Source organism: Nerophis ophidion, linkage group LG04 (assembly GCF_033978795.1).
Source record: "Nerophis ophidion isolate RoL-2023_Sa linkage group LG04, RoL_Noph_v1.0, whole genome shotgun sequence".
In the NCBI taxonomy this organism is placed as follows: Eukaryota; Metazoa; Chordata; class Actinopteri; order Syngnathiformes; family Syngnathidae; genus Nerophis; species Nerophis ophidion.
Window position 1 is genome coordinate 65,680,026 of NC_084614.1, and position 24,414 is coordinate 65,704,439.

The window sequence follows — 24,414 nt, forward strand, 5'->3', positions numbered from 1 at the left end:
TTTTTTTTAGGTTTAAACCTACAATATTACCAAAAATGCTAGAATAAACATTTAGCCTACTTACAATTTAATGTCTAGTAACGAAAAACATATATTTTTTTGTTTAAACATACAAAGTTAAAGTGCTAGCATAAATTGTTAGTAGTAAAAGAAAAAAAATACCTCACTAAAATTTTTGGGGATCCGAAAAGGTCCTGTTCGCAAATGTTAATAAGTGATACATTTTTTTTCTTTAACGCTGAAGTCTCTAGAGCCTAGGTGTCAAAGTCAAGGCCCACGGGCCAGATCTGGCTCACGAATGAATTATCTATGGCATGATATTTGATTAGCATTAGAACCGGCCCGGCCCGCAGGCCACAGCCGCCTGCTGCTGTTTTGCACGCACAATACTCCATCAGTGTTGGCGCTAGGAATTTTCAAAATGGGGTCCCCGGGACCCCATCAAGTCATAATAATGGGGTCCCACTTTTTTGTAACCGTTTTGAAAACAAATGATAAATGTAAGCATTATCCTGTTATATCTCACATTCTATATTGTGTTTTGGAAAAAGGTTGTCATAAACGTTACTTAATTCATTGAAAAAAATGCACTTTTATGCATATGTAAGAAACATTCACTGTCTTCTTTCCTTCATGGACCTAAACTTTACTGCTGACAGTATTTTATTTTTTTATATTTGGATTGAAAGTTCTATTTTTGGCCAAAGTTAGATAAAGAAAACTTGTGTTTTAGTTTTAATGCCATGATTTTAATAGTCCGACCCGCGTGTGCACAGATTTTTCTCCTGAGCTAAAAAGTTAGACACCCCGTTCTAGATAAACTTATTATACATTAAGTTTTTTTCAATGCCTTTTATTTCAAAGAACTATGTGGCAAACACAAAATATGCAATATTTTCCCAAAACATATTTCAAAGTGGTATTTTGAATGTCTTACATTTTACCTGTTTGCTCTTTTTTTTTTTTTTAAATAGTATTTTTCGAATGTGCGGCCTTGGGGACGGTTTGGCGAAGTTGGTAGAGTGGCTGTGCCAGCAATGTGAGGGTTACTGGTTCAATCCCCACCTTCTACCATCCTAGTCACGTCCGTTGTCCTTGGGCAATACACTTCACCCTTCCTCCTGATGGGTCCTGGTGAGCGCCTTGCATGGCAGCTCCCGCCATCCCCATGTGAATGTGGAAATACTGTCAAAGTGCTTTGGGCTCCTTAAAAAGGGGTAGAAAAGCGCTATACAAGTACAACCATTTACCATTTTATTTATTTCCAGTTTTTAAAAAAAAGTACCTGAATGCCACATTTTGGACACCGCTGTATAATTTAGTCAAACATTGTCTTATGTCCTTTTGTCTCCTACAGGCCTCAAGAGGACACTTTTCTTTCCTTGACAGTAAAGATGGCCGCGCATCAAAAGCAGCTCGCCGCCATTCCTGATACCATCAAGGTAACTGACCTAGTCTGTATTAACCAATCAGGTCGTGATGTTGTCTGCGTTTTCTAGTCATTTCCTCATCCAGATGTCATCGAGTGCTGCCTGGTGCTTCTCCACCTCAGCCAGATGTCTCCTTGTGTCCCCGAGTCTCTGCAGCAAGACGCTAAAAACCTGCTGCGAAAATACGCAACCAGCCCGGCACTGCGAAAGGCTTCTGAGCGATTCCTCAGCTAAGTTTTTTGTTTATGGGGAAAAGGATTAAAAACATTTCATTTTAATTACCTGTGCAGTGGAAGAAAAATTGGCCGACTTTGCTTCTGTATGAAAAAGATTCAAGTGTACATTGAAAATACAAAACAATTTAATATACAACGGTTTTGAAACAATAAAGAATGTAAAAACAAAACGGAAATATTGTGAAGCTGACGGTGGAACAAGTTTTTTTCAAGGACAACGATAGTTTGTCCGCAAGGACGCATGCTCGCTGTTACCTTTTTTTCACGCAGAAGGGCTGTGGAGGAACGCGAAACATTTTTATTTTTCATCAAAAATTATACTTTTTTAAATTTACAGGCCCTTATTTCTCACTTATGAAAAAGAAGTGAAAAGAGTGCGGCTGGTGAGGAAAAACCAGGCGCTGGTCCCATGCTGCTACAACAAAAACATTTTAAAAGGGTTATTTACTCGGTAAAAGCCTTCTAAAAGAAATGTGATCCCGGGAAGAGTGAAGACCTGAATAGACGGGTTGGTGGCGTGTCGAAGATGATTCTAAAAACAAGTGCGGCTGTCAGTGCTTGTTGTTGGTCTCCTCCTGACCCGAGCTGGAGATGCCGTTCTGAGGTTGGCTGGAGCCGGAGCCCAGGCCGTACAATCTCCCACAATACTTTGCGTCGTCGATGTTGTCCTCAAAGAAAAGCTGTGCAGGGGAAGGAATGGATTTCAGTTTGAGAGGCCGCCTGCTAGTGGAAGAGCTTAGTGCAGCGAGTTGCGTCACCTCCTTCATCCTGAAGAACGCCATTCCCGTCAGCAGCGAATCGGAACCCGCCTGATGCTGCCTTCCGATCCTTTTCAGTTCCAACTGGTCCGCTACTTCCTGTAATCCACCCTGAGTGCAAAAACACTTTTTGTTTAGACCTTTTAATTAAAAAAATAAATCACCTTTAATATTTCCGCAAACAGTAAACTCACAATCTCAAATGGCGGGTGAAAATTTACCGTTTCCGAGGAGGTACAGTAAAGCGGATTCATGTTTTCCAAAGTAAAAGCTGCTCAACATGTCAGCAACAATTCGCATTTATTATAACACATTTATTTTATAATTGGAGGGAAATAATTGTATTTGTTTAATAATACATAAAGTATCACAAGTGAAATGGTAAAAAAAAAAGTGTTAATACTGCTACATTTTTATAATGAGGATCTCACAATATCAAAATGTCACACTATGATATCACGATATTAAGGCCATGGTGCATTATTGTTAAATTGCTACCCCCCTCAAAAATGCCATAGTGTGTAGAAAATAAGTGCAAAGAATGTTGAGGATGAACACTTACGGTAATTACAACAGAATAGAATATATCTTTATTGTCATTGTACAACAAAATTGTAAGCAAAACCTAATTTAGTGCAAATTCATAATAACACATAAGAACATAGATAAATAGATACAAACACATAATACTTAATACCAAGCACACAGCTCACATGCACAGTTTTCTTGTCTTGTGTTCAACGACACTATTGCTCTCGGGTAAAAAGTGTTCTTAAAACAATTTGTCCGGCATTTTATTGTCCTGTATCTCCTGCCCGAGGGCAGCAGTTCAAAAAGTTTATGTCCGGGGTGAGATGGGTCCCTTATGATGTTTTGGGCCTTTTTGGAGGCACCTGGCACTGTACAGCTCATCTAAGGAGGGGAGAGAGCAGCCAGTGATTTTCATGGCAGTTTTTTTATGACCCTCTGAAGTGCGTTTCTCTCTGCCGCCGTGCAGCTGGCATACCATACACACATGCAGTATGTCAGCACACTCTCTATTGAGCAGCGATAGGACACAAGCAGTTTTTGTGACAGGTGGTTCTTTTTGAGGAGTTTCAGAAAGTAAAGTGTTCACTCCACAACAGGTCATTGAACACAAATACAAAGCTCTGTAATGTTCTATTTATTATTACAAACATGTTTTTTTAACTGCAAAGAATTGTGCGGAAAAATCCACTTCATCTATCTGTTGTCCCTTCTGGGGTTCGTGGGGGTGCTGGAGCCTATCCCAGCTGCATTCAGGCGGAACGCGGTGTACGGACACATCCACGGTTTCCTCCAAATATCCGACAATTGAACTTTTAATAATATAAATACCTCATATTGATTGTTAGCTTCACTGGCTTCAAATATTTTTTTTCTGGGAGAGGGTTTATCAAATGAATTTTCAAATTTTCCGCGGTGTGCAAAGTCTGCGCTTCAACCGGACGCTTTCCCTTGGCCGTGTGTCACCCTGGAAATGCTCAAGACGAAAGTTGCGCTTTAGTACGTAGACCTCGGCCAAAGAGGTCATGTTTTTGCCAGGGTGTGTTATTTTTAGCAACATAATTAAAAATGTTGTGTGTACTTCAAAGAAATGTTCAGATTATGTCCAGAAAAAAATATTCCTCATCTCTCCCGATCCCACTTCTTTCTTCCTCCTTTTGCATTGCGCAAAGGATTATGGAAGATTTTCATTTTTAAACCCACCAATACAAAAAGCGCCAGAAAAAAAATCTACACTAGCTAAGTTTTGGTTTCAAACGTCACGACATTATTGTGATGATTTTTAAACCACAGTATCTTCAATACAGTTACATCCTCATATGATGCATTTAGTAAACGTATCAAAAAACACCTGTTTGTACTGTGGAGTCAAATAATCAATACACAATGATTATATATTAATTGAGTCATGCTACTTATAGATTTCCTCCTATTGTAACAATGTAGTGCACCGCCATGGCAAAATCATAGCCGCTACAGTGAAAGTTTTTTTTTTTTTTTTACATAAAACCAAGTTAAAGTAATGCAATGTACTGTTGTCTCCAAAAGAAGTCACACAAAGTATGACTATTGTTTTTACTTTTTTTTTTGCTATATTTATGATAAAAATCAGCCTAATTCCAGCAAGTTTTACCTCCCATTCACACACACTTTCTTCTGCGCGCTTAGCCGGACACACTAACATTTTCTCATTTCCCACCAATCCACTTCCAGGCACAGACGGTCTGTTTTGGATCATGACAAAAATGATCATATCAAAATCACAAAACCATAAAATATTCTAACCACCATTAAAGTATATGAATGGATGTATATAGCCTATAATGTGTGCACTAATGACTAATGATGCACCCAAAATTCAGCTGCCCCAAAAAGACTTTGACCAATGAAAACATCGCCGCTGAAGCCGGATGCTGTGATGTAAAGAAAACGTACACAATTGTCTGGGGCCTAGTCAGCATGTCTGCGATGTGGACGTAACTTTTAATATATCCAGGTACACCTGTGGACAGCAATGTACAAAGTGTGCAAATATTAAGAGGACAGTGACTGCTTTTAAGGAGAGAAACAAAACAAGTACTCAACATTATTACCAATCCTCTTGTCAACTTTTTTTGTAAATGGCTACAAGCAAAAAGCAGTCACCGTTCTCAGCGAGCACTGACGGCTAATGCCGGTCAGCTGGTGATTTGCTCGCGCCGACAGCTACATGCTAGCTACATCAACAAGAAGCAGAGGAGAATGCACCGCTGGCAAAGATTACCGAGTCAATGTTCTCAACAAAAGTAGCACAGTTATGTCAAATATATGCCTTTGCTAAACACATTAGCACATGTAGGACATTAACACCTGTGAAGTCCAAGTCCTCCAAAAGGATGTCATTCATATCACCGCAGATGATCTGTCGTACCTTAAAGAGTCACAATTACAGCAAGAATAAACCAACACAAACAAGAGCATCAACTTGCAACTACAGACTAACTGTGAATTTATTTTGCTTCCAAGAGAACGTTGGACATCTGTAAGTAATCACAACGAGCTGGGGTTGAACTGTATCAAAAAAAGAGATCAGCATTGTCATCTGAAAAAGGTAAACAACCTTGTTTGTTTAAACAACTGTTTAAACTAAAGAAGAGTAAATGGTGCACTATGGTAAGTTGTGTAAAGGTGCGTTTACTACACATTAATTAGTAACTACATTAAAGCACACCAATAAGGAGTAACCAGACCAAGAAGTGATTTATAAATAAGAACAACAATCCATAAAATCTGTGTACTGATAAAGATGGAAAATTTGCCTTTGCATATAAAGTGCAATAATGGACATGGTTGCCACAACCAGTAATAAAATATAAGGCACAGTTATATATATATAGTATCCAGTTTGTTCCAATAAGAGTCAGGTGCATTCACAAAAAGCAAGTCTCCATAAGACATAAAAGTGGTCAGAATCAAGCGTTCCTAACTTGTAGGGAAAAACAGGATTTATTTCTAAAGAAAAATCTCAATTTGATTTTAACTTTAGCCACAAGTTTTTCAATGTGAGATTTAAAAGACAAGTCCTCATCAATGACAATTCCCAAGTACTTAAATCTTGTGACCATTTCAAATTCAACCTCATGAGCAGTTATTATTTTGGGGGTGCTCAATGGCAGTTGTTAATCATTTGAAAAAAACACCACTTTAAAATGTTTGTGCATTTAGCACTAGTCTCTACTGGGATTGAACAATATCAAAAGCTAACTGCAGGACCTCAAAAGTTGGCACAAGAGCAGGGGATGAACAATATATGGCCACGTCATCTGTGTAAAAATCAAACGCAGCATCCGAAACATTATCAGAGTTTATTTACACAAATGGAAAACAACAACTGACCCAATATGGAACCCTTCTTTACACCATTTAATACAGGGAGGAAAGACAAAGAGGATCCAGCAAATTGGACGCATCGTGTTCTATTGTACAGGCAATTATAAAACCACTATACAGCATCCTGAGAGACCAATTCTGTGCATTCTGTCTGTCAGAATGATATGGTCGACTGTATCAAATTGTGCAGGTCAACAAATAGAGCTGCAAAATATTTTTTGCAATCCAATGCTTCAATAATGTCATTTACAACTTTTGTAACAGCGGTGATACTGATAATTTACTAGAGAAGAAAGCTAGCTCATTAGCCATCTTAAATGCCAAAACTGATCAAACTATAATCGAGGGAAAGCAGATGTCACATAAACCAAAACGGATGCGCCCAAAACCTATTTATCGTTAAAAAAAATACAATAAAATCTTTACAAATCAAAAGAAAGAAGATAAAAATATTTAAACAATAAAATAATGGCTTTTAAAAGAAGCCTGCACAATATTCTGTCAATCTATTATTACAATATTTGTATTAATAAAACCCGGTTAAACAATTTCAGTGTGTGTAAAAGTACTTTATGGACACATTCAACAACACTGTGATAATAATGATAACCGTGATACAAAATTGTCATATTGTTACTTTCCTACCATCCACACACACACTTCCACCTGTATCAGGTAAACTGAACGGTTCTGCTTTTTCATAAACTCTCCCAACCCTAATATATACTGTACATACAGAAGTGGCAGATAGTTGCATCAGCTCTGTGCTCTTTTGATGCATTTTCATGGGTTTACCTTATTTTTTGTAAACGTTTTGTATCTGCATTGCAACAGCATAATTTCTCCATTGCAGGATAAATGAAGTATACATCCATTAATCCATGCACAGGTAAAACGCAAAAAAATTAATATAGTGTAATGGTTTGTTTATTACAGCAATTAGATTTACAAGATGAAACTATTATGAAAAATGCTCATAACAACAGACATTATAAACCTCATTTTGATATACTTTTGATGATTTTGGCTTGCAGCTAATGAAAACCTCAGAAAATGTGGGGCTTTCTAAACCTTTAAGCAAAGACCATCACATTTATAAGAAATAAATGATTGACCTATCTTACTTTCCCATATCACAATAGTTTCACATTTAAATTCCTAACATATCTGAACTTTTGCACAATATTCAAATTTTTGGAGTTTCACCTGTAATTTATGCCATAATATGTGGCATAACATGATTATAAATGAATAGTGTTATGATATTGGTATAAAAACGTATTCATCCGTTTTCATTTGATGAGTGTTCTGTATATGATGGAAATAACAGTTGTGTTCTTACCTTAAGGTTCTTGCAGCTCTTCATTAAATACTTGACATCATAGATGGCGGGGAAGAAGAGGTTGAGGATCTGAAAGAAGTCGTGTTCCTCCTCTGGGAGCCGGGCGTCCGTCAGCAACTTGACCAGGTAGCCAAAGTCGTACCCGCTGCAGGACACACAGTCACAGGTTGTGAGTAAAGCGCTTTCACAATTATTCTGAGTGACGGCACTAATATGACCTATGGAAGGAAAGCCACTTGACGTTTTCGCACAGCACCAGGCCCGACGTCATGAGTAGCTCGGCGAAGTACAGCGTGTCGATGCCTTCCTCTTCGTGTTTCTTGAACTGAAGGCCCGAGTTCTGCAGCAGGTCTATGGAGTCTTGTGAGTACATGTCTTCTCTGGAAGTGTTCATAACAAGACATGTTTTTATTCTGTCATTTTCATTCAGGCCGATCTACTCTCACTGGATGTCTGAGTGGTTTGCGGTAAAAATATGAAAATTACATTCAACCCTTGTGCAGCCCAAGGGCCCAAGACAGGTATTTCACGTGTTTCCTATGTGATAAAATTATTCAGTCTGAAGGTTAGTTTTACCAGGAAGATTTTCACAAGTTTTTTTTATTATTTAATTACATCATGTTTTTTTATTGCAACATTGTTCGAAAGACACACACTTACTCTTGAAAAATCTTTTGGCCCCATTGACTTTTAATAGACTGTAATCCTGGAATATCACTATGCTTTTCCATGAAAACCGATTGAGTTTCGTCTTGTCGATAAAAAAAACCAAGACAAGGCATTGTTGTGCCCCTTAACTACCAGATTAAGGCCAAAAACAATGGGCAAAATTCCCTGATCTTTGATAAGCATAAAACTGCCTTTAAACTGAATACAATGAAAATGATCATAGACAGCTTATGTTTACATATAATATATTTACACATTTATCAAATACTTATGTACACACTAAGCTTTGATAAGTGTAAAACTGCCATTACACTGAATGCAATGAAAATGACCATTGCCAGTTTATATGTTTACATATATATTATACACTGGGTGTGAGTTTTCCTTGCCCTTATGTGGGCCTACCGAGGATGTCGTAGTGGTTTGTGCAGCCCTTTGAGACACTAGTGATTTAGGGCTATATAAGTAAACATTGATTGATTGATATATACTGACACACACACATATATTAAACTCAACAGCTTTCTCCCATTCTAGCTCAATGGGCACGTTAAATATGATCTCAAAAAAGTCTTGTCCACTGTATCAAAAATGTTGTCATGAATTATTGACCTAAGGCTGTATAATTAACCAATCTCAAATATTCCACTCTGCAACTCATTTTCTGAAATATTTTTGACAAAAACGTATTAATAAATAAATCTTAAGTTATTAAAAGATTTTAGGCATTGAAAGTAACAACTAACTAATGTTTTGCTGACTTATGACACGTTTATGACCTTTTGGATCTTAAAAGTAAGTGTATAGTCAACTTTTAGGTTGCACAGGGGTTAACAAATACCCACAGAATGACAAACAGCAAACATCGTACATACGTGAGGTTAAACTTAAAGTTGAACTGCCACGTCGTCGTGCCAGGCGGGTAGTCGCCGTCCTCGTTCATGAACGTGAGCCCCAGCTGGATGATCTTTAAAAGGTCCACGTTACACCGCAGCAGCTGGTACTGGTAGTCCACCGTGCTGCGGAACTCGCCGATAGGACGCACAACCACTCCGGGGAATTCTGTGTCCTGGAAAGACAGAGCATTTTCCCGCATTTAACATATCTGCATCCATCTATCCAGCGTCCATAGTCTCCTGTCGGTCGTACCATGGCGATGTAGTTGTAGCTTTGAATTATCTGACGGATTTTTCTCATTTCCTCTTCCACGTTGCTGGCCCACACCTCGCAGATTATCTGACTGGCGTCAGTAATTGCGGCTGGCATGTTGGCAGGCGGCGAGAGTTTGGAAACCCCGGCAACTCTGCGGCGCTCCGGGGGAGGACGTTTAGAACGGAGGTGGGGTGGTGGGATGTGGAAATATGAATACTACCTGAGAGGGGAAAACACATGTAATAATAATATAAAGCAATTGTGTAAACATCATGGTCACACTTTGAGGAGGAGCTTTGAATGCACCATTAAAGGCCTACTGAAACCCACTACTACCGACCACGCAGTCTGATAGTTTATACATCAATGATGAAAAATTAACATTGCAACACATGCCAATGCGGCCGGTTTAGTTGACTAAATTGCAATTTTAAATTTCCCGCGAGGTATCTTGTTGAAAAAGTCGCAGAATGATGACGCGTGCGCGTGACGTCACGGACTGTCAGGAAATATTAGCTCAACACCAGTTACGGTTAAAAGTCGTCTCTTCTCATCGCATAATTACACAGTAATTTGGACATTAGTGTTGCTGAATCTTTTGCAATTTGTTCAATTAATAATGGAGACTATAAAGAACAATGCTGTTGGTGGAAAGCGGTGTATTGCAGCTGTCTTTAGCACCGAGACACAGGCGGTGTTTCTTTGTTTGTTGTGAAGCTTTAACACAGAGCGGTCAAGCGAACATGTTTCTCTACGTCAACCAGCATGTTTTTGGATGCGAAAATAGTGATATATAGGGCTATATAAATAAACATTGATTGATTGATTGATATATCTTGCCGGAGACATCATTGGATTATTCATCCTCCTGCAGTAGCTGTTTAAAAGGCAGCTGTGAGCTTGGCTCCTCGGCTTCTCTCTGAGACACTGCGTGTTCACCGCAGCCATCCGACCTCGAGGTATGTCTTTATAATCTCACTAAAACACTATTAAAACAATAAGCAGATAAGGGATCTTCCAGAATTATCCTAGTAAATGTGTCTAATTACATTTGAAACGCTAACACTGCCGCCGCTTTTTATTTTTAGTTTTTTCTTACTTTCTAGTCTTTCACTATCATCACCCAAAAATCTTTCATCCTCGCTCAAATTAATGGGGAAATTGTCGTTTTCTCGGTCTGAATAGCTCTTGTTGCTGGAGGCTCCCATTAAAAACAATGTGAGGACGTGAGGAGCCCTCACCCTTGTGATTTGTCATCGTCTGCGACTTCCGGTAAAGGCAAGGCTTTTTTATGAGCGACCAAAAGTTGCGAACTTTATTGTCAATGTTTTCCACTAAATCCTTTCAGCAAAAATAAGGCAATATCGCGAAATGATCAAGTATGACACAGAATGGACCTGCTATCCCCATTTAAATAAGAACATCTCATTTCAGTAGGCCTTTAACATTGATTTTTAAACAAAACATCTTAAATTCACAGAAAAGTATATTTTGATCTATCCGTTCCTACCGCTTGTCCCTTTCGGGGTCCCAGGTGGGGGGGTACACATTGGACAAGTCGCCACCTCATCACAGGGCCAACACAGATAACATTCACACACGAGGGCCAGTTTAGAAGTGGGAGGAAGCCGGAGGGAACTCACGCAGTCATGGGGAGAACATGCAAACTCCACACAGAACTCAGGACCTTCGTACTGTGAGGCACACGCACTAACCCCTGTTCCACCGTGCTGCCCTACGGATTTTGATGTAGAATTAATTATTACTTTAAGTCGCACGATGGGTAATGTCTGTGTTGTTTACAATTTTAAACAAGCTAACATGCGTGGCCATGATTGAAACCACCAATAACCACACAAACAAATTAAGTATTTCAGTACCGGGAGGACTGAAAATATTTTTTTAACTTTTTTAGTAAGATAAGGTCGCTGACACCTCGCCGAGTGTTTAAGCGTCAACGGCTAACCGCTTTTAGCTACCTGCATCATGGCGCTAGCGGCAGTGCGGACCTTATACTGCCATTAAACGGCGCTTACGTGCAAGCGCCAGCGCGTAAACTTGCTGCCACGACCACAGGGAGTTAACACGTCTGTTGAAAACAAAAACAAATTGTATAGCTTTACCAGAGAATTCCCTCGACGTAACCTGCCGAGCGAGTGGCCACTGCCGCGCCGGACTTCTTCGGGGTTTCGCTTGCTATGTCTTTGCTTCCTTCTTTGTGCGTGTGTGTGGCAGCCGTTAACGCAGACACTGCCCCCTGGTGTCCCGTCATGGAACCGGAGCGTTGACACCAGAGAGCAGAGCAGGGAAAGGAAACACATGTTCCAAGGCAGGGGTCACCAACCTTTTTGAAACCAAGAGCTACTTCTTGGGTACTGATTAATGCCAAGGGCTAGCAGTTTGATACACACTTAAATACATTGGCAGAAATAGCCAATTTGCTCAATTTACCTTTAATAAATATATATATATATATATATATATATATATATATATATATATATATATATATATATATATATATATATATATATAAATGGGTATTTCTGTCTGTCAATTCCGTCGTACTTTTTTTTTTTTTCATTTTACGTAAGGTTTTTTGTAGAGAATGAATGAAGAAAAAAACACTTAATTGGACGGTTTAAAAGAGGGGAAAACACACAAAAAATGAAAATTAAATTTGAAACATGGTTTATCTTCAATTTCAACTCTTTAAAAAAAATTCAAAATTCAACCGAAAAAAATGGAGAAATACTAGCTAATTTGAATCTTTTTGAAAAAATAAAAAATATAATTTATGGAAGATCATTATGAATTTTTCTTGATCAAGATTAATTTTAGAATTTTGATGACATGTTTTAAATAGGTTAAAATCCACTTTGAAATAATATTTAAATTTGATTCTACAGATTTTCTAGATTTGCCAGAATATTATTTTATTTTAATCATAATAAATGATAAATGGGTTGTACTTGTATAGCGCTTTTCTACCTTCAAGGTACTCAAAGCGCTTTGACACTACTTCCACATTTACCCATTCACACACACATTCACACTGATGGAGGGAGCTGCCATGCAAGGCGCTAACCAGCACCCATCAGGAGCAAGGGTGAAGTGTCTTGCTCGGGACACAACCGACGTGACGAGGTTGGTACTAGGTGGGGATTGAACCAAGGACCCTCGGGTTGAAAATGGCCACTGCGCCACGCAGTCCCTAATAAGTTTGAAAAAATATTTCACAAATAGTGTTCGGCGAAAAAACAGAAGCTAAAATGAAGAATTAAAATGTATTTATTATTCCTTACATTAAAAAATAAATTTACTGATTTAAATTTTCAGGAAAGAAGAGGAAGGAATTTAAAAGGTAAAAAGGTATGTTTAAAAATCTTAAAATCATTTTTAAGGTTGTATTTTTTCTCTAAAATTGTCTTTGTGAAAGTTATAAGAAGCAAAGTAAAACAAATAAATGAATTTATTTAAACAAGTGAAGACCAAGTCTATAAAATATTTTCTTGGATTTTCAAATTCTATTTCAGTTTTGTCTCTCTTAGAATTAAAAATGTCGAGCAAAGCGAGACCAGCTTGCTAGTAAATATATAAAATTCAAAAAATAAAGGCAGCTCGCTGGTAAGTGCTGCTATTTGAGCTATTTTTAGAACAGGCCAGCGGGCGACTCATCTGGTCCTTACGGGCTACCTGGTGCCCGCGGGCACCGCGTTGGTGACCCCTCGCTGCATTTTTTTTTTCAGAGGTGGGTAGAGTAGCCAGAAATTGTACTCAAGTAAGAGTACTGTTACTTTAGAGATGTATTACTCAAGTAAAAGTAAGGAGTAGTCACCCAAATATTTACTTGAGTAAAAGTAAAAAGTATGTTGTGAAACAACTACTCAAGTACTGATTTAACTGATGAGTAACCTGTTCGTTTAATGATGACGGCAACAAGTAATGCACAAAAACATAACAATGGCAATGAACAAATTCAGAGCCAGGAATATCTCTTAAGCAACTAAAACAATAATATATATTAAATATATATTTGGTTTTACACTGTAATGAAAATTAATTTTACCTTTGCAAGCGCATTATACTATTGGCTAAGTTTTATATTCATAAATGTAAGTTTCTCAATACCCGACCTGTTTTTGGTGCCTTTAAAAAGATTTAGAACTCTACATTAAAACACTCTACCTCTAACAACCAAAAAGCTGTGAAAACGATGATGCTGTGTTCACAAAAAAAACCCAAAAAAAAAGATGTGCCTTTACAATGTTTTATTCAAAAAGATACATATAAGAGATCAAAGCTGGCAGTATTGTACTGTAGTTCCTTCTTCTTATAGGACCACCTGAGGTTGGGGTGTCCAAAGTGTGGCCTGCAGCTGTTTTTACTACACATCCACCCATCAATTTTCTACCGCTTGTCCCTTATGGGGCTGTGGGGGGTGCTGGAGCCTATCCCAGCTGCACATACTATTAAAAAAGAAAAAAAGTTGAATGTTGACTCCACTAAGTTGAATGTTGACTCCACTTTTCTTTTCCTTTAAAGCTGTCATTGTTAATAATAATAATAACAACAATGAATGTTATGAATTATTATCAAACACCTCACATTAAAAATACACTTTGAAATATATTTTTGGGGAAATTACATACTTTGTGTTTGCCATATATAAAAAAAAGTTATTTTAGATATACATATATGTATATTTTTTTTTACAAAAAGGGCATAAAACAAAAACAATCGACGGATAAATCTGAAGTTGATCTAGTGACTTAACCCTTCAAAGTAAAAAATAAAATAAAATTTAAAAAAAGTGACTTATTTTTTACAGTTTTGTGACCGCAGCGGCCCTTCTGGGTACCCAGTAATTTTATAACTGTTATTGCTTAAAAACTAATCTTGAATTAAAATGAATCAGTTATGAGTTATTGGCCTATTTAAAGCTCAAATTATTTTCCACTCTGATTATTTTGGAGGGGTAAATAGTGCATGTTTTGTGTTTTTGCAATTGAATTTAGAGTTTTCACAAAAAGTATATAAAACATTAAAAAAAAATTCAAACTTTCGACAGACGAGCCTGGAGTTGATCTAGAGATTTTTGCGTTGAATAAAACAATATGTATATTGGGAAGTGTCGCTCTAATGGTAGAGCGGCCTGCCAGAAACTTGAAGGTTCCTCGTTCGAATCCAGCTTCCACCATCCTAGTCACTGTCGTTGTGTCCTTGGGCAAGACACTTCACCCACCTTTCTCCCAGTGCCACCCAAGGCCAAAATATGCAATATTTCACCTGACCCCAAAAATTCCAAAGTGTAATATTTGATGTGAAGTAACTGGAGCTTTAAATAGTTCAATAAATATAGCTTAAATGTAGATAATGGGTTTCTCAAAGTAAAGTGCTTTCCGTCAATCGAGAAAAAGTGCTATATAAATATAATTCACCAATATACGACTTGTTCCTTACATTTTTATGACTGAGACCCTTTCAGGTACCCACAACCAAACTTATGGAGGGTCCTAAAGGTTTTTAAAAAATTTATATTGTATTGATCTTGAAAATGAAAAATATCCAAATGGCTTTGATGCTTTGATAATTTTTTAGTGTGCAGGCCTCATTGGAAAAAGTTTGGCTTATTGTGCCTTTCTACTGAATAATTGATCACAAATAAGCAGCAACAGTAGTGGTATGAATTATTCTGCAGTTCAATACTTATAAAAATAGTTAATACTGTTTGATGGAAGAGCCCCATGAAGAGGAAGTGGCTTCTCACTGCTCTGACGTGTCGGCTCTCCTCTGGATGTGAGAGAGCTCCAGTATGGGCATCAGGAGCTGGAAGGCGTCCTGGATGTAGGAGGCGCTGTTGGACGCCTGTGAAGACAATGATGTAGGACTCACAATCATACTTATTTTACTCCTCAAACAGCTTGAGGCACAAACCTCCAAGAAGACCCCAGTAATAAGCGGGTTGAGGATCTCTCCTTTCTCGTTTGACTGGGAAGAAACAACATTTGGTTATATGTTGAAGGCTTTTTGCGACGCCTAACATCCTAATAACTAACCCCGGCTGCTGTCAAACAGGCGGTGAACTTCTTGGAAAGCAGCGATACTTCTTTACACAAGACGACCGTCAACCTGAGGGAGTTTTGGGAACATGAATGCTGGGAAAAGACGCAAAGTCGTCCGCCTTAATATGGTCTTACAGCGACAAGGCATCCCCCTTTACGGCGCCGTTGCAGAGGAGGATGCTCTCGGCCAACTTGTGGAAAAGCTCAATGGATCGTGCAGTCAGTTCGGCGAGGCTCCTGATGGCCGCGGCGTTCACCTCCTGTTTGAAACTGAACTTGTTAAAACGGTCGGCGTCATTGAGAAAGGATTGTGTTAAGTGTAAAAAGAAGTTAACCACTCAAAACTACCTCACCCTTGATGACGGGTGACATAACGGCAAGTATCGTACCTCCACAGTGAGCGTTGCCCTCTCATCCTCCTTGCTGTCGCCCTCCGCTGGTTTGTTTATGCCGACGATCACACCGCAAGCGTCCTTACAGGCCTGTAGGGAAGATTAGGGGTCACAATCTGTTAGAGCAGAGCTTCTCCAATTTTTTTTTAACCAAATGCCACCTCAGAAATAACTTGGCTATCAAAGTACCACCATAATCACCAACATTAAAACACAGCAGCGTAGTAGGCCTGAGTAATATTAAAAAATAAGCCAGATGTTTTATTTTTAGCAAATATATTTGATATGTTAGGCCACTGTAACATCACACACAGTTTGAACAGTAACACTGTGTTTGAATATTTAGTTGTGTGATTGTCAATGGACAGTGGTACACGTACCACAGTTTGAGAATCACTTAGTAAGAGAACAGTGGAAACAGGTAGAGCGTAATTAGCTATACCTTGCTGAGTTTACCGGCTGTAGCAGAAACACTGAGACCCTCCAAGGCTTCTGTGAGCTCCGTCTCAAACTCTGAGCCATCTTGGTCTGAAGTAAAAAGAAAAAATAATAATAATTATGTTAGAAAAGCAGAAAAAGCTTAGGCTCTGAGCTAATCTTAAATGGAAAAAGACAGAATAAAATAAGTCAACAATTTCTTAGGACAATGTAAACATGAGCATGGTAAAGTAAAAGTGGTGCAAGTTTGCGGAAACGCTAACTTAGCCAACTCAGGGAACCTCGCTCCATCCACCTAGTAGCCAAAAAAAAAAATCAAGTATGCTTCAGTTGATTCAAGAAGGAGCACCATAAGTGTAAATCTTTCAATAGATCATTTAAATTCCAAATATTTGACAACATGTGATTTTGTAAAAGCACAAGCCTCTGTGGCTCTGAGCTAACGTCCTCTTCATTGAAAATAAATTAATTAACACAATAGCAAAATAAGCCAGGAACAAGGTTAAGGGGCCGCATAGATGCTGACATGCCACCTTTGCCAGCCTGGGTAACCTCACTCCATCTGCTTAGCTAATAGTAGTGTATGTGTTGTAAAGTAAAAGATGATTGCAACATATGGAATGGATTGAGGTCAAACAAAGTACAGATGTGATCCACTTGGGAAATTGTTCAAACTTGAAGTGTTTTTAAAATTAAAGGGAAGAGGAAAACTGATAAAAATCTTGAACCTAATTGAGGAATGATACAGAACCAATCACATATTCAGTAAATGTTTTATTAATTTGTTGTTGTGGTGTTTAAGAACAAAAAGGAAGTGAACAATTGTGTTAGAATTTATTTCTAGACAGGAATTGGGTGGGATTAAACAAGCTCTGCTTCTTCCTACTCCATTTCGGACATGTTAGACTGTAAAACTGGAAACATGTTCGAAAAATCACTATGTTGTTATTTAATTTATTATTTTATTTTACCAACCATTGTTGTTTGGCTTTGGGTTTATTTTTATTTAATTTTTTTAAATTGTCCGAAATAAATATTTACAATACAAATATCTACAATATTTCTAATTAACTTAACTATTTTTTTGTTCAAAACCTGCCTTCTCTTCCCGTTTACATTCTGTACTCAAGAATAGCCTAAGGCGTAAAGCTAAACCTCTGCATCTAAAATGAAAAAACATGTCAGAATAAAATAAATAAATAAATAAATGGGTTGTACTTGTATAGCGCTTTTCTACCTTCAAGGTACTCAAAGCGCTTTGACATTACTTCCACATTTACCCATTCACACACACATTCACACACTGATGGAGGGAGCTGCCATGCAAGGCGCCAACCAGCACCCATCAGGAGCAAGGGTGAAGTGTCTTGCTCAGGACACAACGGACGTGACGAGGTTGGTACTAGGTGGGAATTGAACCAGGGATGCTCGGGTTGCGCACGGCCACTCTTCCACTGCGCCACGCCGTCCCAAAAATAAACAGATCATTTCTTATGAATTGTATGGTAATTGTATGGAGGGTACATGGTTGTTGACACGCTAACTTTACTGATTAGAGGAACCTCACTTGATCTGCTTAGAAGAAATTCAAATATGCCTTTTTTGATTCAAGAAGGCGCAACATAACACACATGTAAAAGTGGCAAAAGGATATTCAAATTCTACATGTTAGAGAAATTGTAATTATTTATAAGCACAAGACCCTGTGGCTCTGAGCTAAGCTTATTTACATTGAAAAAAACAATATACAAATTGCAAAAATGGCCTACAAGTTCTTGTTACAAAATATGAGCCTGGTAACAAAGTTAAGGGGCAGCATAGTTGCTGATATACCTTTGCCTGCCTGGGGAACCTCACTCCATCTGCTTATTTGATAGTATGTGTTGTAGGATAAAGGATTATTGGAATATTTATTATATATTTTAGTTCAACAACTGGCTCTCTTTCTATTAACTTTCTGTTCTAAGGAATAACCTGAGGCTCGAACCTAGCCATTTTTACATAAAAAAAAAAAAAACATGATAGTAATAAACATATTAGTTGGTGTTATGAGCACGGTAAAAAAGTTACGTGGATGTAAATTTGTTAACAAGCTAACATTCCCTGCCCAGAGAACCTCACTCCATCCATTGTGTTTGTGATTTTATTTAAAAAGTGTCTCTCTTCGTATTTTGTTCTGTTTTCCAATTTATATTGCAAACTAAGACAGTTTGGTCTGATAATTGACTAAAGTGTTTCATGGTCCAAAAGTAGAATAACATGATGCTAAGAGCTAAACCTCTTCAACAAGCTAGTAATAGCAAAATAGGCTTGCTGGTAAGTGCAGTTAAAGAAAGGGGAGGCAGACATTCTACATTTGCCAGAGTGGGGAACCTCACTCCATCCACTTTCCCAGCAGTGAGTTGTAAAGTACCTTTCTTCTCGTCCCCTTCCTCCTCTTCAAACTCCATCAGAGAGAAGGAATCCTTGATGAGCTCCAGTTCCTCTCTCAGCTGACTCAACTCCTCTCCAGACAGTGTTGTCAGCACCGACTTCACCTGCAGGAAACCAAACACAAATAAAAGACCGCCTTTCCCTTTCTCGCCGTTCTTTTTTCTGGAGTCCAACCTTTGACTCGCTCTCCCTAGATAACATCTCCAGAGCCTCTAGGTGCGACAGACCCTGATATTCGTCAAACAGCATCCCGTAATGAGCCACCGCTTTCTTCTCGAGGTTCGATGACTCCTCTTTGGACGTCTGAAGCTCTCGCTCCTTCGCCTCCCTCAGCACCTGGGCGACCAAACATGGAGACATCAGCCCGGTTCGCTGACCCGTCACCTACTTCCTCTGTTTACCTGCGAGAGAGTAGAGTTCCTGATCATGAGCCTTTTGGTTTTCTTGAAGCCGGGATCGCCCTCTGCGATTACGTCCATCGTCTTTTTACCAATGAACTCCAGAGCGTCCAGACCGCCACTGAGGACCGTCTTGCCCTGCGAGCAAAGCCAGCACAGGTGAGCTACAACAATCCGTAGACACCTGAACCATTTCAACCATTTAAAACGCCTCAAGCAGAAGTACAGTAACTGAAACTCGAGCTAAACCTCCACACAGTACTGCAAAGTATATGTGGCGTATACATTTTGCAAGAACATTGATCATTCTTAACAGGTAGCGCCTCAAAAATCACTAACCTGGTTATTAACCGCCTGGAATTGACTTAATAATGCGGACATGTTTGTTCCTGGATATTTTCCTTGGAAACTTTGTATGTGTAAGTAATAAGCAACCCTTAATTATTTGATACTTGTTTATATTGACAAGACTGCAGTATAGTATGTCTAGCCTGTGTGCTACTGTGGGCGTAGCTGTTGTGTAGGCGCTAGCATAGTAGCCTATAGGCTACCATGTTTACCTTTGGTAAATGACTTGACTAAAATACACGACCAACCTTGTGTGCTTATTAGGGGATATTTAGATGTTAACTGGCTGTCCAGCTTTGCATAAGTAGACATGCTGCAGGACTGCGTGTTTTGTCCATAAGCCTGTTAGTCACTCCATTCTTCATCACGTAACAGAGTCAACATCCTATGTGTCTTTGAAGCAGGAGGAAGGGATTTCAGAGCGTCTTTCGCTGCAATGGTCTCATTGGGACGTTTACTTTTTACGACCAAGGTCATTACACAGGGAGTCGAATTGTAGATAAGGATTGTCATTTTATGATCAATGGTCATTTTAGAAAAATAAGTACATTTTTATTTTGTGAAAAAAGCAAAAATGTTATTATTCGCTACTTTTTGGCAACGACTGGTTAGAGAAGTTCCATGGTTTACTATTACTTAAAGGCCTACTGAAATGAGATTTTCTTATTCAAACGGGGATAGCAGGTCCATTCTATGGGTCATACTTGATCATTTCGCGATATTGCCATATTTTTGCTGAAAGGATTTAGTAGAGAACAGAGGGGGGGGTTGCCCACATCTGAGGTCCTCTCCAAGGTTTCTCATAGTCAGCATTGTCACTGGCGTCTCACTGGATGTGAATTCTCCCTGCCCACTGGGTGTGAGTTTTCCTTGCCCTTTTGTGGGTTCTTCCGAGGATGTTGTAGTCGTAATGATTTGTGCAGTCCTTTGAGACATTTGTGATTTGGGGCTATATAAATAAACATTGATTGATTGATTGAACATCGACGATAAAGTTCGCAACTTTTGGTCGCTAACAGAAAAGCCCTGCCTTTACCGGAAGTTGCAGACGATGACGTCACCCGTTGAGGGCTCCTCACATCCTCACATTGTTTTTAATGGGAGCCTCCAACAAAAAAAAACTATTCGGACCGAGAAAACGACAATTTCCCCATTAATTTGAGCGAGGATGAAAGATTCGTGTTTGAGGATATTGATAGCGACAGACTAGAAAAAGAGAAAAAAAAAAAAATCAAGAGAAAAAAACAAAACGCGATTGCATTGGGACGGATTCAGATGTTTTTAGACACATTTACTAGGATAATTTTGGGAAATCCCTTATCTTTCTATTGTGTTGCTAGTGTTTTAGTGAGTTTAATAGTACCTGATAGTCGGAAGGGTGTATCGACGGGTGTTTTGAGGCCAGTGTCTGATGGTAGTCAACGGCAGCTGTATGTACGGCTCAAGCTCAGCTGATCTCCGGTAAATGGAGACTTTTTACCACACTTTTCTCATCGAAAACTGCTGGTTGACATTTGGTCGGGATCCATGTTTGCTTGACCACTCTGATCCATAGTAAAGCTTCACTTCCGGGAATTTTAAACAAGGAATCACTGTGTGTTTGTGTGGCTAAAGGCTAAAGCTTCCAAATCCATCTTTCTACTTGGACTTCTCCATTAATAATTAAACAAATTGCAAAAGATTCAGCAACACATAGCTCCAAAATACTATGTAATTATGCGGTTAAAGCAGACGACTTTTAGCTGTGTGTGTGCGCAGCGTTAATATTTCCTAACAGTCCGTGACGTCACGCGTACACGTCATCATTCCGCGACGTTTTCAAGAAGAAACTCCCGGGAAATTTAAAATTGCAATTTAGTAAACTAAAAAGGCCGTATTGGCATGTGTTGCAATGTTAATATTTCATCATTGATGTATAAACTATCAGACTGGGTGGTCGGTAGTAGTGGGTTTCAGTAGGCCTTTAAGTAACTAAAGGGTGACGCCTTTTTTCGATAATTAGTATCAATACGCCATTAAATTGTGCTTTATTTCAGACTCACTGTGTTCTGAACGACGCTGCTGAGCGACGTCAACATCCCTATGGCGCTCTCTACCGCCGATGCTCCATCTCCCGCCACTCGCTCGGTCTCATTCGGCGTTTCCCCTCCTTGAATATCAACAAAACGCCATTGTGTTAGATGAAAGGAGTAACTGAGGCGCCGGGAATATTGAACCTTCTTTTCTCTCCTCCTCCTCAGCGTGCGCGGACATCTCGGTAGGACTCGGAATGCCGAGCGAGGTCTCTGCCTTCTCGATGACCTGGGTCAACCCCTGACCTGATCAAGAAACCGCGGCATCAAATGCAATAAAAGGTGAGCCAGCTTCGAGGTCCTCTTGAGAGCCGTACTTACCCACGGTGGCAACAGTGGCTGTTGCAGTGGACAGGATGGATTTCCCCCAGTTTCCCCAGTAACCCCACCCTCCCTGGGAGACGGTAGACTCACTGGGCACCTAAAGGAAATTGTAATTATTCAGATTCTTTAAAAAAAATGGCATGACAGTTACCTTTGGAGGCTGCGCTTCTACTTTCGGCGTCTCCTCCACTTCAGCCCTCCTCCTGGCTTTCCTCGTGGGGGGCACATCCGTAGCTACAAGGGGTGTGGTCGGCGGGGTGCCATCGGGTGTTTCGGTATCTGGTACCTCGGCTGCGCTGTCCGACATGGTCGATCGACTTAGCACATTACCCTAAACAAATACAAAATCATCATTACTTTGAATTGTAGTTTTGACTTTCTGTTTTGGAACCATTCTTTTGATTTATTTAATAAATGCTGAGGGTTAGCATATAAAACTGGTGTTATAACTCGAATTACAGTCATTATAGTTGAAAACCTAAGTAACACACTGCAAATCTTTAACATAATGATCAGGTGGTAAATTTCTTCCAGCTAATGGTCGCCTGATACTCTCTCCAGTTTAGTAAAGGCATGCCACCTGCCACTACCCCCTCCTGAAAACCAGCAATGTGTGCGCAATAGGGCAACTACTTACAAAGTGTTTACCGTATTTCCTTGAATTGCTGCCGGGGCGCTAATTAATTTAAAACCTCTTCTCACTCCTGCGCTTACCAAAGGCATGTGGTAAAAGTAAGCATGCGCTAATTATTTTAATAACCTCTTCTCACTCCGGCACTTACCAAAGGTATGCAGTAAAAATTTGAGTGTGATGAAAGCTTGGACCTTAAATCCTACTGAATAGCGTTAAATCTTCTTCCCTTTATGCGATTTCAAATTACTGGTATTGAAATCAGCCTCCTCCATTTTGAAAATGATGACAGGGGAAGTGTCACTCGTGATATCACGAGTTTGACCAGGCGGTAATACTAAGCATGCGCTAATTATTTTGGGAAGCGAGTTCGATCCAGCAGTAATTCAAGGCAGGCGCATACTATATGCCCTGCGGCAATTCAAGAAAATACGGTAATTCAATTACTAAAGTATTATGCTAGTTTTAGGACGGGGGTTAGCTAACAGAATGTTAGCATGTTAGATTTTCTCAATGTTAATCGTAAACAAGACGTGGAGGTACAAAGTCCCGGAAGGATTGGTTGCGAAAGGCAAAAGCATGCTTTTAAATATTGTTGCCACGGCGACTGCCAGCTAGCTAAAAACGGTATATCTTAATTAAAAAGTTTTACAATTAACTGTGTACACATCCCCCCACCCCCCCACAAACAAACTAGTCCAGTTTCTACAGTGCAATCCTGATCTGCACTAGCTAGTTGGCATAACTTTCACAACGTTGCTGCCTTTATTTGTTGACTTTTGACATTAATGTAGACATTATTGTGGCCAGGTTGTTTACAACATCTGCAGTGTTAATTTAACGTCTCATGGTTGTTTCAAGGCAAAAAATAGTAGGCATTATATTCATACAATAACGGTTTAGAGACAAAATGTGAGCACAATAACATACCAACAACTCACCTCTTCTCATGTCCCAACTGTCAAAAGTGTTAATGCTAGCAGTTGACGCTAAGTTACCTTCGCCGTTCCTACGTGTCTATAACATGGTCAAAACTGGACGATACGTTTCTTCTTTTTATCTTACATTAAGTAAATTGTTCTTCGGATTGGTTTGTCTGTCCTTTGTCTTCTAAAAAATGGCTTAGCCACGTCACATTTCGCTTAGACTCGCTACAGATTGTGGATATTGATCACCGCTTATCCGGTTCAGACCCTTCGCAATAAAAGCCACCAAGTGAAAGACACTTCCGTCAAATAAAAGCTACGTCCGGTCAGAAAAAAATACTTCCGGTACCTTACCGTGTTTTAAAATTGTAATTTAAGGTTTTACATTATGTTTTTGTGTACCCTACTAAGATTTAACACTTAATTGTATTGTTTTATTTGCAAAATAACAAAACTCCTAATGAGTGATAATCTAGCTTTACTAAAAAGTGTCCTTACCTGATGGCAAGCCCCGCCCGCTTGCTTGATTTCATACCTGATTGTGGAAGTAGAAGCAGTGAGCTAGAGCAGTGTTTTTTGTAGCTGCGGACCGGTCAACGCTTGATAATTTATCCCGCGGAGCAGGGGGAATTTTTTTTTTTTTTTCTGTGTCATGAAAAAGGGAGTTTTTTTGGATTGGTGAACTAATTGTAAGTGTATCTTGTGTTTTTTATGTTGATTAATTACAAAAATAAAAATAAATTATAAAAAAATATTCTGCGGCCCGGTACCAATCGAGCTGCAGCCCGGTGGTTGGGGACCACTGAGCTAAGGTATATTGTATTTAGTTTTTTCAATTTTTTAAAATCTTTTTTATTGAACAACCAACAGCCTTGATACTTTTATCAGTACTTTTATTATTAG

General features: G+C 39.1%; 3 protein-coding genes across 6 annotated transcripts in view; 1 reads left to right on the plus strand and 2 right to left on the minus strand.

Annotated features, from left to right (window-relative positions):
• Nucleotides 1–1,836, plus strand: part of gemin5 (gem (nuclear organelle) associated protein 5) — a 34,980-nt gene extending 33,144 nt beyond the window's left edge. The window contains exons 26-27 of the mRNA XM_061898819.1: nucleotides 1,358–1,442; nucleotides 1,500–1,836. Coding sequence (XP_061754803.1) covers nucleotides 1,358–1,442; nucleotides 1,500–1,664 — 250 coding nt within the window. The 3' untranslated portion in view covers nucleotides 1,665–1,836. The remainder of the gene's footprint in view (nucleotides 1–1,357; nucleotides 1,443–1,499) is intronic.
• Nucleotides 1,770–11,759, minus strand: cnot8 (CCR4-NOT transcription complex, subunit 8). Of its 3 annotated transcripts, XR_009806562.1 has the most exons (8): nucleotides 11,608–11,759; nucleotides 9,482–9,704; nucleotides 9,208–9,401; nucleotides 7,882–8,043; nucleotides 7,664–7,808; nucleotides 2,425–2,535; nucleotides 2,163–2,346; nucleotides 1,770–2,078 (listed from the first exon to the last, which is right to left on the minus strand). XR_009806562.1 is itself a non-coding variant. In XM_061898820.1 (7 exons), exons 2-7 carry the CDS (start codon nucleotides 9,596–9,598, stop codon nucleotides 2,218–2,220), a joined length of 858 nt encoding a protein of 285 aa, XP_061754804.1. In that variant the 5' UTR covers nucleotides 9,599–9,704; nucleotides 11,608–11,759; the 3' UTR covers nucleotides 1,770–2,217. The 3 variants fall into 3 exon arrangements, 2 of the variants coding, with proteins under 2 accessions (XP_061754804.1, XP_061754805.1); XM_061898820.1 differs by having other exon boundaries at nucleotides 1,770–2,346; XM_061898821.1 differs by lacking the exons at nucleotides 1,770–2,078; nucleotides 2,163–2,346; nucleotides 2,425–2,535 and adding an exon at nucleotides 3,100–3,336.
• A 1,981-nt stretch (nucleotides 11,760–13,740) lies between these two features.
• Nucleotides 13,741–23,795, minus strand: fam114a2 (family with sequence similarity 114 member A2). Of its 2 annotated transcripts, none has more exons than XM_061898823.1 (14): nucleotides 23,527–23,795; nucleotides 22,106–22,285; nucleotides 21,952–22,051; nucleotides 21,775–21,876; nucleotides 21,601–21,707; nucleotides 19,214–19,348; nucleotides 18,987–19,148; nucleotides 18,793–18,916; nucleotides 16,384–16,469; nucleotides 15,939–16,031; nucleotides 15,685–15,809; nucleotides 15,544–15,616; nucleotides 15,422–15,475; nucleotides 13,741–15,352 (listed from the first exon to the last, which is right to left on the minus strand). In XM_061898823.1, the coding sequence occupies exons 2-14, from the start codon at nucleotides 22,259–22,261 to the stop codon at nucleotides 15,251–15,253; spliced, it is 1,419 nt and encodes a 472-aa protein (XP_061754807.1). In that variant the 5' UTR covers nucleotides 22,262–22,285; nucleotides 23,527–23,795; the 3' UTR covers nucleotides 13,741–15,250. The 2 variants fall into 2 exon arrangements, with proteins under 2 accessions (XP_061754807.1, XP_061754806.1); XM_061898822.1 differs by having other exon boundaries at nucleotides 23,516–23,795.
• Nucleotides 23,796–24,414: the final 619 nt, after the last annotated feature.

What these genes read in the sequence shown, in the direction of transcription:
- cnot8 (XM_061898820.1), bottom strand. Translation starts at nt 9,598, where the DNA reads ATGCCAGCCGCAATTACTGACGCCAGTCAGATAATCTGCGAGGTGTGG. An exon ending in AACTTTAAGTTTAACCTCAC is followed by an intron (nt 8,044 to 9,207) that starts GTATGTACGATG and finishes GAACACTTCCAG; the next exon opens with AGAAGACATGTACTCACAAG. An exon ending in AAGTGGCTTTCCTTCCATAG is followed by an intron (nt 7,809 to 7,881) that starts GTCATATTAGTG and finishes TGTGTCCTGCAG; the next exon opens with CGGGTACGACTTTGGCTACC.
- fam114a2 (XM_061898822.1), bottom strand. Translation starts at nt 23,536, where the DNA reads ATGAGAAGAGGTGAGTTGTTG. An exon ending in TAGAAGCGCAGCCTCCAAAG is followed by an intron (nt 22,052 to 22,105) that starts GTAACTGTCATG and finishes AATTTCCTTTAG; the next exon opens with GTGCCCAGTGAGTCTACCGT. An exon ending in AGCCACTGTTGCCACCGTGG is followed by an intron (nt 21,877 to 21,951) that starts GTAAGTACGGCT and finishes TTTCTTGATCAG; the next exon opens with GTCAGGGGTTGACCCAGGTC.